General features: G+C 36.1%; 1 protein-coding gene across 11 annotated transcripts in view; it reads right to left on the bottom strand.

The window, feature by feature from the left end:
* Positions 1-2078: 2078 nt before the first annotated feature.
* The window catches only part of ANKIB1 (ankyrin repeat and IBR domain containing 1), a 104146-nt gene continuing 93089 nt past the window's right edge, over positions 2079-13135 (bottom strand). For 8 of the 11 annotated variants that reach the window (XM_074900268.1, XM_074900261.1, XM_074900260.1 and 5 more), the window contains 9 exons: positions 12346-12480; positions 11713-11799; positions 11547-11613; positions 11010-11155; positions 10203-10381; positions 9618-9669; positions 6283-6394; positions 4531-4664; positions 2079-4186 (listed from right to left, as the gene is read on the bottom strand). In XM_074900268.1, the coding sequence (XP_074756369.1) occupies positions 3434-4186; positions 4531-4664; positions 6283-6394; positions 9618-9669; positions 10203-10381; positions 11010-11155; positions 11547-11613; positions 11713-11799; positions 12346-12480 (1665 nt within the window). In that variant the 3' untranslated portion in view covers positions 2079-3433. The remainder of the gene's footprint in view (positions 4187-4530; positions 4665-6282; positions 6395-9617; positions 9670-10202; positions 10382-11009; positions 11156-11546; positions 11614-11712; positions 11800-12345; positions 12481-13135) is intronic. The other 3 variants (XM_074900271.1, XM_074900269.1, XM_074900270.1) reach the window with 3 other exon arrangements.

Raw genomic sequence — 13135 nt, 5'->3', positions numbered from 1 at the left:
TTGTGCTTTACTCTTCAGTTAGAAGGATGAGATGGTAAAAATGACACTCAGTTTTGCATCATCACTGGCTTTTCTACATCTTTCAAGTTTCCGTATCTGGTTGATCTACAGAAGAGTAAGAAGGACAATAATCAGTATATTGACTAATTCAGAGTAGATTGTCTAAACAACTTTTAGTAAAGAAACTATCATTATATCCATGTTTGGCTTCCATGAGTATTACAGTGGGGTGCCTCGTGTGTGCTGGTAGAGGGAAAGAGAAGGAGAAGGTAATAGTGAAATTTGCCTTGATAAACAGATCTCTGTGGGGGTGTCTGATTTTGAAGGATGCTGTGATTTTAAACACCTCAGTGTGTTTTAAATTTGTCTGTTAGTATGTTCTAGCTGCCATAAACCCAAAAATCTCTCTTGTGATATGATCTTCGTAAAACTCGGTGCTTGCTAACTGCAGCATATGCAGTGACACCACAGCAGCGGGTGATGGAAAGTGCCTTACAGTGACTAATCCAACTTAGTACATTCGATTTTAGAAGCTCTCCAGCATCTTGGCCTGCTTGTTGGAGGAAGCTAATTATTCTGTTCATTGTAACAATGAACAGAACAGTTTAGTGCCTGTTAAAGTAACAGAGACAGCCTGGGATTCCCTGGTAACAATGAAGACCGGGTATTAAGTGGTACTAAATAACACTAATTAACAGGGTCTCCCTCCAAAATTAGTCCCCAACTCTCCTTAGCACCACTATTTGTAATGACAAAGCAAAACAAGTGCACAATAGGGCTGCAGAAATGACGACAAAATTGTCTATTTTAGACTTCGTTTGCAAAGCTTAATGAATGTGGTACCTTATATTTACAAGTCAAAACATTCAACTTGTGATATGGTCCCCAGCTAACCTGGCACAGGACTGAGCATATCCTAAAAATATCTGTCATCACTCTTAAGAATCTGCTACAGTAAGTCTAAGATGTAATGAGACGCAACGGAGTTAGTTTAAGTAATAAATGTTTAATCAAAGAATTTTACATATTATTAACAGCATTCATTTGGCCAAACATCTACATGGTTGTAGTATCCTACTTGTATATAAAGTGGGAATGTATCAAGTATAGACTATGAAAGTGCAAATAACAATTCAAGGTTAGAGTAATTTTTTACATTATAAAATTAACAGGTTTACAAAATAGTCTTGCCAAACTTTATTTTTGAGTTGTAAAGTCAATGACTATGGTGTTAAAATAAGTACCAAGAAAATACAAATTTAATAGGCTAATTTCATGCTCATAAGAGTAACACAGAAACAATGGATATACTGCACAACCTAACCAAATTACAAAAAACCAGAACCCACAAACTTCACTATCTTCACAGAGAGCACTCTTACATATCTTACTGTAACTTTGCAAGACATCTCAATGCAATACACAATCTTTTTGTGAGAATCTTTCTATTCAGAAATTACAATTCAAGGAAGCTATGTGAGTTAAACAACTTTCAGACCAATTCATTATGATAGTTCATGAAGAACTGTTTTAGTTGAAGGATTTTATACCATAGAACAATTTAAAATAGGTATTTTTCAAAGATATCCAAAGGTTCAGGATTATGTCAGGAGTAGGGCAAGGACAAGTTGGAAAAATATTTGAGACTATTCTATTTCATTCTTTCTAAAGATGCTTGCAAAATGAACAAGGTTTTTATGGGGTAAGGGTAAAATATTCTTATTTATTTTTTTACTAGTATGAACCTTGTGACTGCAAGGTTCAAAAGCTGGATTTGCATGAATTAGTTACCAAAACACTCACTTGAACTCACAGTAATCAATACATAAACTTTGCTACCATGACACTTGCCTATACACACTCAGTAGTAATAAACTTTTATATCGTATCAACAAATCTCTGGTAACAGTTAAGCAAAACTTAAAATGGAGTGTATGCAATTTGCTTGTGTTATGACAAGTTTTGATTATATGTAATTAAAACAGCCATTTGAACAACTTATTCTAGTTGTAATTACATACTGTACCATTGTATCTCACTAACTGTAGATTGATGCTTTTAAGCAAATCTAAAACCAGTATTTTTTTTTCACGGTACAACAACTAGGAAAAGGGGTTTTTGTGGTTTTGTTTTTTTATTTTTTAATTTTTTTTTACACTAAACAGTAATCACACAGCAAATGAATATTGTGCAATTGAACAAATACCTAGCAGTGTTTTGTTTATGCAAAAACACTGACTGAACATTTAATTATTTACTGTAAAGGCAAGGCCATGGGTGGTTTTATGGAGGTCTTTGCAATTAATAGCATAGTTACTCCAGAACAGACACTGAATTTGAATTACTTGTTTAACTGTGGCAACTATCCAGTTGGGTTAGGCAAAGGCACCATAATATGTTGAGCTGAATGTGTTATCTGAACGTTAATTGTGGGACTGGCTAATATATGAAAATTCTGTATTCCTACATTTTTATAAAATGTTATCATTAAAAGTAATTGCACTATTAGTGCATAGAATGCTTTGTAGAATTATGAAAACAAAGAACTATGATTGCACTTCCATTAAAGTGTCTCTTAAAATACAGCATAGCTGTTGCTATCTCACTGTATTTTAATATTTAAAATAACTGTTTAACAGCAGCATTAGGTTTTATTAACTTAAGATACAGGCTACATTTAATTAAATGCAGTCACCATGGCAACACATGCCAGTTAAATTTAGAGAAGCAATGCTACCCAGTGGTTTCTTTCACTGCTAAGAATTGCGGGATTAGTTTGGTAGAGTAACACTGCACTGTTTTGTTAGGCTACCGCCAGCTACCTATTCACAGTTTGGCACATTTGGACTGTAAATAGACATGAAAAAATCTTTGATTTTAATGGGAAAGAGTATCCCCTAAAACTTGTTCCTGGAGCAGTACTAAAGAGAAGCATTAAATACCTCCGTTCACACTGCTAACAAAAATGAAAAATGAGTAAGGAAAAGTTACAGAAAACAAAAACAAAATGCAAATGAATTGCTAAATGTTATTTTGGTGAAAGAATGAGTTCTAAAAAATGAAAAAAAACTATTTCTTAGGAAAGCCAACCAAAATAATCAGTGTAAGCCTTTAATCTGTACTTTCAAGTTAAGGATCATCAACCTAAGGCTAAACAGATGCTGCATTGTATTAGGAATGTGGAGTACAACCTACTTATTCCTTTTTCTTGAGAGCAAAAAGGCAAGTACTACCTAATTAAATGCAAAGGATATTCCTTGAAAGGTTCACATTATTATAAAGAACTACAATTCAAGAGAACTCCTAAATATCCATTGTTACGTCAGTGGTTACAACTGAGCTGTAATTATGTGGATCAAAGCCTCCATAATGCTTACTCCACATACTGTACCATCTGTCACCGCCATTCATTTACTCCAGACTTAGTTTTCATTCACACGAGATGCACATGTTCAATCCATTCACTTGAGGTTTGAGGAGTCTGACTTGAAGTATCTCCTGAAGCATCCAGGGTGCTCGTTACCTCCCTGTTATTATCACCACTTTGTGATACCGCTTCACCTGGAATAATGTTTTCTTCAGAAGTACCTTCCTCTGTTTGGGTTCCTCTGCCTTCGTTTTTGAGTGCATCCTCAAACAGCGCATGCTCTTCCTGAGGCTCCAGCCCTCTGTCTGTAACATTTGGTTGCCCTGCTGACCCGTCTTCGGTACTGGGTTGCCGTGAATCCTCATCCGTTTCTGTACTCGTCGAGGGGATCAGAGCAATACTCTGTGGGTTCATGTCATGAAACCAGGCCATAATATTTCCAAGTAGGTTTTCATTGGTATTGGGATCTTGACTGCTGGAATCGGCATCACTAGATGTTGAGTATAATCCACTTCTTGTATCGCTGCAAGTGTGTGAATGAAGACGATCAGCTGAAAAGGGATCATTGCCTGCACCTAGTCTCATCAGGCTGTCACCAAGTTCTAACAGCTCAGAGCTGCTCAAAGCGCCTCTTGGATTATCTATACTTATGGGAGCAGAGTCCAATCTTGTAGGCAAAGAGGTACCTATTGCTCCTAAAGATGCCTCATTATTTAGAAAGTCTCTAGTTTCTTCATCTATGGCCAAGCCAGATTCTTGTAATGATAACTGAATAGCTAGCAGGATGTTCGGGTCATCTTCATCCAAAGAACTCAGAGCCTGTTGAAACACATAAGGTTGCTTTCAGAATAAAACTTTCACCTTGTTACATATTTTGGATTAAAAGTAATTTGGACTCAAATCTGAAATTCATTCATTATTCCTACAGGTCAGAAGCAATTTTTACTGACACAGTTGGCAACAGAATTTATAAGGTGCCTGCTGATCCAGCAGTGATTGTTTAGCATGTCTTACCGGTGTGAATGTATTAATTTGTTGTCCTAGATGCTCCCTTTCTCATCAAAAAATTAAGAAAATTTGCAGAGAGACAAAATGACACAGAGAAGCAGAGCAGAGGAAAGCAAGCAAAGCAGAGAGAATGGAAAAGAGATTAGGGGAGATACCTGAAGAGAATCCTGGTTTTCAGAGCGACTGACAGGGGTATAGTCATGAAGCGAAGAGCTGTGCAGAATACCCATAGAAGCTGAACTCACCATGGAGGTGCCATGTCTTCTACTACTGCCACCTTCCTGAGTGTCTGTTTGGGCAATTGAAACAAAAATGGTTGAAGAAGCAGTGAGAGAGCCTTTTCCACTGTTATTTACTGACAGAATCTCTTCCTTCCTTTTGGATTCCAGCTGTGTAATTTTACTCCTTTATTCACTCTGAACTAAATTATCCAAAACACTCCTTCCACACCAACACTCTTACACAGTGGCCAAACACCAGTCCCACTGTTTTAGGAGTGACCACCTCATTCCTTTGTGCCTTCCTGCTCTCAACGCCCTTCTTCTCTTTGAAAGGATGGGGTATGCCATCAGGAGCATGAGCCTGTTGACAGAAGGGTCAAAGTGCTTCAAAGGCACGTACATGATTTATGGAAAGTCCTGAAAAATACTGCACATGGACACTACAGGATGCATTTACAGGTGATTACAACCAAAGTTTGCCCGTTTCTCTGTTCTTTCAAATAACAACTCAGCTTTAATGTTAACATTACAGTAATTTTTACCCGTTGCAGCACAATTAAGAGTAGAGTTGTTAGTGTATACCTCATCAATCAGTGACATTGCTGTTTTATTAAAATAGAAGTAAAATGCTGTTTCAAAAAAAATGCTTTGTAAAAAAAATAAATGTAACTCTTTTGACTTTTGAAATGGAATTTTCCTCTTAAAAACTGAAATGAAATAAGGTGAGAAAAACTAATTGTCTCTTGCATGTTTTAACAGTATGAACTGGTCATTGCTACAATACTCAAGTGTTCAGTCAAAGTCTAGCCCTCAAACTAACAAGATGGTTTTGCATTTTACTTGTAAAAGGGAAGGACCAAAGCTCACAAAAATGCTTTTTACTACTTATAAAGAATGCATTTTTTAATTTCTCCTCAGTAAAGGATCTCTCCTTCTGTTTTTAAAAGACAAGCTATGTACAGGACTTAAGTTCACGAGTCACAGTGATGGCAGTTTGTGCAGCATGGCTTAGACACCAAACACACAACTGGCAGCTCTGAAGAAACAGTGTCACAGTACAATTTGGATTCGAGCTATTTTTGTAACTTTGCTAAAGCTCCTGGCAGAATGGAGACAGCCCAGACAGACAAGTGACCTTAAGGGACTGCGCTGCCAGCCGTAGCACTGCTTACAGGAGCGGCATGCTGGAAGTCATAGCCCATGCCAACTTGCTTCCTGGCTGTCTTTGCCAAAACAGGAGTTTCTGAGCAGGGTTTTTGAATACAGCCTTATGACCTCTTCCAGCAAGCCTGTAGCAGGGGAACCCACTTCTACACTCTTTACACACAACCGGTCCTTTTAATTTGCATAAAAGAGCTGGTATATAGATAAGACTGTCATATAAAGTATGTGCCCTTCAAAATTTCTTCAGCAAAGCAAACCTGCTCTAAATAGCTGAGGAGTTGTTAGTGGAAAGACCAATGCATTTCTCTTTAAAAAGAGGAGCAGCCACAATGAAATCAGTAACACGTCTAAGATCACATACAAAAATGCAAAAATAAGCGTTCGCATGGTATCCTGGAACATACAGCAATCTATCTGAAACTTCTTCAAAGTGTATCCACAGAAGAACAAACACTGTGGTGACTACAAACAATTTCTGAAGTAGGAAGAGAAAAAAAAAACCAGCCCCAGGCAGGAACATACCTAATGTACTCTCACTGGGGTCATCAGGATCCGGAGTATTACTCAGCAGACTGTGCATATCTCCACGTCGACGCTGTCTGTGCCTCCTCCGATACTGAAATTCAGCATATTCCTGCATAAACCAAAGGTTACAAAATACAGGGCAGCATGCAGTAATATTTTTCTGATGTAATGAGCACCACATTTTTATAAAAAATGTGTGATTTTATACGTTTATTATAAAATCACCTGTTTTCAGAAAAATAAATTTCAAGTTATATCATGCAATGTTCAACATAAATAATAAAAAAAAATTACAAGGTAATCCTAAATCTATAAAATAATGAATCGGCAAAGAAAAATATATTACTGACATTTAATACTTGCAAACTCCCTTTTTAAAGAATTCCAAGTACACTTTTTTTTGAAGAAGGTTCTATGCCAAACTTTATGTACACACACATCGACACACTTTTTAATAAATATATACCTAGTGATTTTAGAACATAAAAACAATTAATCTGAATTAGACTAACAGATTATCTCAGAGAACCTGTTGCCAGCAATGGCCAGTAGAAAATAACCTTTGGAAGGCTACAGAAAGCTGGCAGACATACACCAGGACTTGTTACACTTTTCTCAGCCTCCAGAAGACTATGGCTCAGGATCTTCTTAAGCCACAGCTGATACTCTTCTACTGAACAGTCTTTGATGGATTTTTATTCCATAAATGACACATCGCCTCTATTTTTGCCTAACTTGAGCTACTAACAAGCCATACCATATGGATTTGAATTCCCACAGCCTGTAATTTCTCATGTGGTGTGTATTTATCAAAGACAGTTTACATAACATTTATGGGAAAGACTCACTTTTGGCCACATCAAGCTAACATCCCAAGGGTTAATTATCTTAATAATCGGAAATGTTTTGATTGCCATACCTTTCCTAATATTAAGAGGCTAATTTTATGCATGAAGGCAAATTTCCAGATATACTTTCTGGTTAGCACAGCTGACATTGAATTTGATGGTGTAGGTAAAATCTCTTGTACGATCTTGTTAATCTCAGTTTTTCATTTACACAAGGCAATAAAAATACACACACAGGTACTAGCTCTTCTCTTTGGAAAAGAATATCGCTACTTTCTTCCCTAAACCCCAGTTTGGGAAATCTGTAATCCAAAGGCTTCACTTGGCCAAATGACTTGGGAAAGATAACGTTACTGTTACCTTTTCTTTCTTACATTCACTCTTCATCCTAGAATATCTCAACGGCTAAAGTATCTAAAATTCAAATCCGGAAGTATAATTTCTCTTATACAATGACCTTATGAATTTTGATGGTATTATGATGTTACGTTGCCTTTCCATTAAGTGTTTCAGACCAAGTTCTTGTGCATAATAACATATGAAGCCAAAAAAGAATAGTCACAAAATGATCAGTGTGGGCTAATTTTTATCTGTGTAAGGCCCATGAAAACTGTAAAGACATAAAAATAGCTGTACTGGACCAGCCCATTTAACCCTATATTCTGTCTTCAACAGTGATTAGTAGTAGATGCTTGTTAGCCTACGGAACAGCATACAAACCAGGGCAAACATGAAGTGATTCTTCTCTTAAATATTTTTCCAGCTCCTAGGGAGCTCAGGGATTGCCTACAGAAGGCATAACCTCAAACAACAGAAAATCAAATCTTGGTACGAAACAACGTAACTGATTTTAAAAATATATAATATAATATGTAATTATATAACTGTGAATTGGATAAGGAATAATGAGAAGTGATCACTGAACACGAAGGTTTATTAGTTATGTCAGATCTTATCTCTTACCTGTTTGCAATAAAATAATTGTTTTTACCAACAGCCATTTAAGTTTTGGTTGCTTTTTAACCTTTTAGAAAGATATCTTGATTACTACTGATAAAACCTTATTTCTGATTACTTGGAACAATTTTATACGTGTGAACAAAAGGAGTTTTAATTTTATTGGGTAGGAACATCATGGTTTCACACAATGGTCTACAACAGAGTTCCTTGCTAAAACCAGTAAGATTTTGTTTTCTGTAATAATCTGGTATACACAGGTACTCTATTACTTGTCAGTAAAAGAACAGCTCTGTGTAAAAAAATTATGTAGGGAAATTCACTAAAATAAACAAAGATGACCATTATTAATTCTATAAAATTCTTTTAGCATAGGTGGTTGCAAGTATCCTTGATAGCTATGTAGCAAAGAAACCAACTTGCAAGATACAGTGCCACATTTAGGCAAATCACAAAAACTCATAAGCAATCATCTAAGCACAACTGCAATAGCACCTACTGCTAAACAGCTTATCAACGTATTTCTTACCAACTTTTTCTCATAACCAGTTCCACTGATGACACAGTAACAGCACAGTGAATTTGACATTATCAAATGTGGATTTATTTCAAAAGAAAGGACTGGAGGAACTAGGCAGGAGAAACAAGTTGATCTTTTGTAGAAAAGCAAGCTATTTGCTCACCAGTGTGATGGTCACCAACAACAATAGCAAAGGAAATATATAGAAAAAGTACATGGAATTTTCCAGGATGCTTTAAAATGGCTAGCTAGAAAGAAAACAGCAGCAAGGAAATGTTGAAATGAAGTTTCCTTCCTAACTGAATGCTTTAATCTAATGTTCTCAAAATATTAAATAAAAATTAAGGTGATAAAGGAAGACTTTATGGGAAGCTTCTCATATTTTAGTGCAGAGTCTTGAAAGCAATTTACTCTTTCTCATAGACAGATAATGGAATATTCACTTTAAAAATTATAGTTCTGATTCTTGCTTAAGTAGCAAAAGTTCATCTCATTTGAGTATGCAATTTCCATCCTGCTTCAATATATAAAAAGAAACATTTCAAATAGTTAACACTATTTAGGTGTATACTTGTATGTTTTTGTTGGATTGTTACAGAAGGATGGAAATTTCTTAGACTTTTTGTCAAATTCTGATGAACTGATGTTGCAGTTGAAAGTAATTTACACAATTTCATATATTTAGTACTTGATGGTTCCCCAGCACACAGACACCAGTTTATAGACAGTTTTAAAACTGGTTATGTACTCAGAAAATTATGAATACAATATAGATTGTTTAATGCCACCTTAAATAACTATAGCCATGTTAGAGGCATTGTTTAGAGTCACTGCACAATTAGCTATGCATATATTTCCTTCTATTGTGAAATAAATATAATGGTAAGCTTAAACCAACTTGAAATGCTTTGAATCAAAATATGGAAGCTCTTCATGCAGACTGCAATCATACCTGCGTTTCTAGAATATGCAGAACTAACTTAAAAGAAGAAAAATAAATAGTTTACCTCAGGGGATGCAAATCCTAAATATTCCCAATCCCATGTTCCACCAGCAAAGCTATAAAATGAAGAGATAAAGTTTAGAAGTAGAAGAAAGTATGAACAAACTCCAGAGCTTCAAAACCTATCAACATCTAAAAAACTAGTGCAACTGTAACTCTCGAAACTTAACAAGTCTTCTGCTTTAATTCTCACCTCAAAATTAATTTGGGAATCTAGACAATTAAATTGTTCCCTATTCGAGAACTGTTTGGTATTTTTAGCAAATACTTTTAGATTTTTGGAGAGTACCAGGTATTTAGTGACAATCTTGACAGAAAAAAGTGAAATGGAAGCCACGACATCTAATCATTAATATATTACAAATGGGGAAGCAATAGGTTGTGATAGAGAGAACAGTGATTCTCAAACATGTTTTTCCTCAGTGAAAAGATGTGATTCCACAAGGATTAAATGTCACTATCTGGTGATTTACAACCACCACGTTATCAGCTCCACTTCACCTCACTGTCAAAGAATGACAGCGGATTCACCCACTTTGGCATCTATCAATGAACTTTTTTGACTTGCACAGTATTTTGTTTGGATTACCTGCGCCTGGGTGCTTCTGGTGAGTCTGCAGGAGCAACACCACGGGCCACAGAGGCCAGGAACTCTTGCCGTTTCTGCTGCACAAGACAAGCTGCACGGATGATTTTATGGCGAGGAGTCCGAAGGTAAGGCCTGTTCACTTTCTGTGCAAGGTCTTCAGTCACCATTTCTAGATCTGTCTGCAAGAGTTAATAAATACAGAATAAAATAATTTTACAGTGAAACGAAAATCAGGCGGAGCTCTGCACTATAAATACCGAGCAGAATGATATCCGTTTTCCTGGAAATATAATTTGAAATACCAAAATACCGCAGAATGTCTGCCCATCTAGCCTACCTTTTTACCAACCTACATGCTGTCCTCCAGCCTGGAGTATGGATTCCCTGCACTCACGCATACTAAACATCTTCGGGGGCCCTAAAGGGGCCACCACCACCCAGGTACTCCCCAAATTTTGTGCCTACCCACTTGTCAAGACACATTAGTAGAGAAAGACAGGAAAGAGGAGATAGAGAAGGAAATGAAGTCTGAAGGTAAAACATTATTTTCAAAAAAGGTTGAGTATCTTTTTTTCCCCTTCCACCTGTCCTTATCCCCTTCATACATGTACCTTCAGTTCTACATTCATTTTAAAATTGAACTCAAAGCTACTGTGTCACAGAGTAAAATGCATTAATTTTCCAACTTGGTTACAAATACAAAACAGATGTATCAGTTTTACACTACAAAACCAGCAAAAAGACACGGAAAACTAATTTTACAAAAAAGGAGTAACATTAGAAAAGCAAAATATATGCATGTATTACCTGCATGAGTTCAAATATTTCTTTCTTTGTGCTTTTAGGCTCCAAAAAGAATCCATATGGATAAGAACACTTAAGAATGCGTCGGGTTTTCAGAAGCTCTTGTACTGCATCTTCAATGAATGTGGTATCAGGACAGCCTCCCTCAGCTATAAGATGAAACAAACATTGTGAAAATATTTTCCTGCTGAGGTCAGCATTTCTTTTAATTGATTTTTCCGCCAAAATAATAACATCTATGTGCATGTCAGTTAAATATTTTGCAAGTATACAGCAGCAAGTTCTCAATGACTCCACAGTGCTCTTACTAAAATAAGTAACCACAGAGTATTAGCTTCTCCCCTGCTATTTTCTCCTTTGGTACAGCTAAGATTTACTGTACATTTAGCTTTCACCCACAGTGTATTCTAGAATTCCTAGTACTGGAGGGATCACACCACACAGCAGACTGATGTGAGCTCTATCAAAAAAAAAAAGGTTTAGCCATAGAAGAGTTGCTCTGATTTCAAATAAAGTTCATAGATTACAGCAAATACTTACTTCCACTGAGAGCTCTACTCAACTGCTCCATCTTTTCTTTGGCTGTTTTTAGAAGGCGCTGTTCTAACTAGAAAAAAAAAAAAACAAAACCAACAAACCCAATAAGATAATTATTTTTCACAAATAAAATAGAAACACAAATCAGCAAAAATGGCTTGACCTGCACCTGATAGCTAAGTTCATGGTTCTTAAATCTTGTGTAATAGTGCATAAACCTATCAAGCTCTTGAAATCTTCTATGTTTCTTTTCAGCCTGAAAAATAATGAGGAAACAAAAGAAACCATAATAAATTTTAGGATTTAATTTAGTAATCACCATGAGATATAATTAAATAACAAACTGTGTCCATTCCCACTATTCATGAAGCATTGTACACAATGCCTTTGAGTGCCATGTAAGTAGACAAATGTACTTTTCGACATTCACAACTCTTCAAATACTGTAACCAGAGTTGATACACTGTGTTGAGCATGCTATTCAAGCAGACTTTCCAAATGCCAAAATGAAGACATGTCTTCTGTATGCACAGCAGTTAATTACAGTACCAGCATGCCCATTTCACAAGAGGAAACCATGGCACAGAGAAGGAAAATTACTTGAGTAAAGTCAACCACTGGCTGTTACCAAAGCCAAAAGCAGAACAAAATTTTATGTTTCTATCCACAAATAAGCAGTGTTTTCTTTCCGTCTCTTTGATATATTTAAGGTTGTATTTTTCTGTTTAGAACTTAAGTAGGTAAGAATTTTGAAAATTGCAGCCTTAGTGTTATTTTTCAAACACACACATTCATTTGTTACCTCTACTGTCATCTCCTTGGACTGTTCCTCTACATGTTGAATAACCTCATAGCGAGTGCATCTGTAATAGCCTCCAGTGGAAGAGCTGTGCTTCTTCCATTCCTCTAAGCATATCCAGCAAAAGTCATATTTGCACTTTAGGAAGAAAAAGAACAAAGGGATAGAAAAAAAGAAGCAGATACACTGTAGATTTGCAGTTATGCATCATTATTCCTCCATGAACAACTGAATTAACATTATTCTGAGTGTGCTTATGGTCAGAAAAATCTCTGAGGAGACTCCTTCCTGTTTTACTTACTACAGAAGATCTGGGTCATCAAACCATGTCAGTCATACATGACTTTTGTTCCTTGGATGAAAGATTGTGTTGCATCCACAAGTTAAGTTTTAAGTGGATGATAAATACAGCTGATCAGGCTTGGGTTTTTGTTTTTGTTTTAAAAAACAACAGTCCCATTTTTAAAGTGACACAGAAACTATTTCTGAGAAAAGGCAATTTTTTCCCAATATCAATTAAAAAATGTGATTATCGGTATTTTTGTCATGTGGTGTTCCTGATGAAAAATATTAATAACAGCTACTAAAGCAAGAGAGAAGAAACCAGAAATAAACTTTGAAGAGTGATTACTTCAATGTAAGCTTTTTCTGCATCAACTGAGTAGAGAGCTTTTAAAATAGGTAACAGCTTACAAGATCTGACTTATCCAGGAGGCTTCTCTGTATGAAAGGAGATCAAACAGTATTAAATATTCTCAGCTCAGCGCTGAGTTCTCAGCTAGTTTATTTCAAA

Source organism: Athene noctua, chromosome 2 (genome assembly GCF_965140245.1).
Source record: "Athene noctua chromosome 2, bAthNoc1.hap1.1, whole genome shotgun sequence".
Taxonomy (NCBI): Eukaryota; Metazoa; Chordata; class Aves; order Strigiformes; family Strigidae; genus Athene; species Athene noctua.
This window is presented reverse-complemented; position numbering and strand designations above follow the sequence as displayed.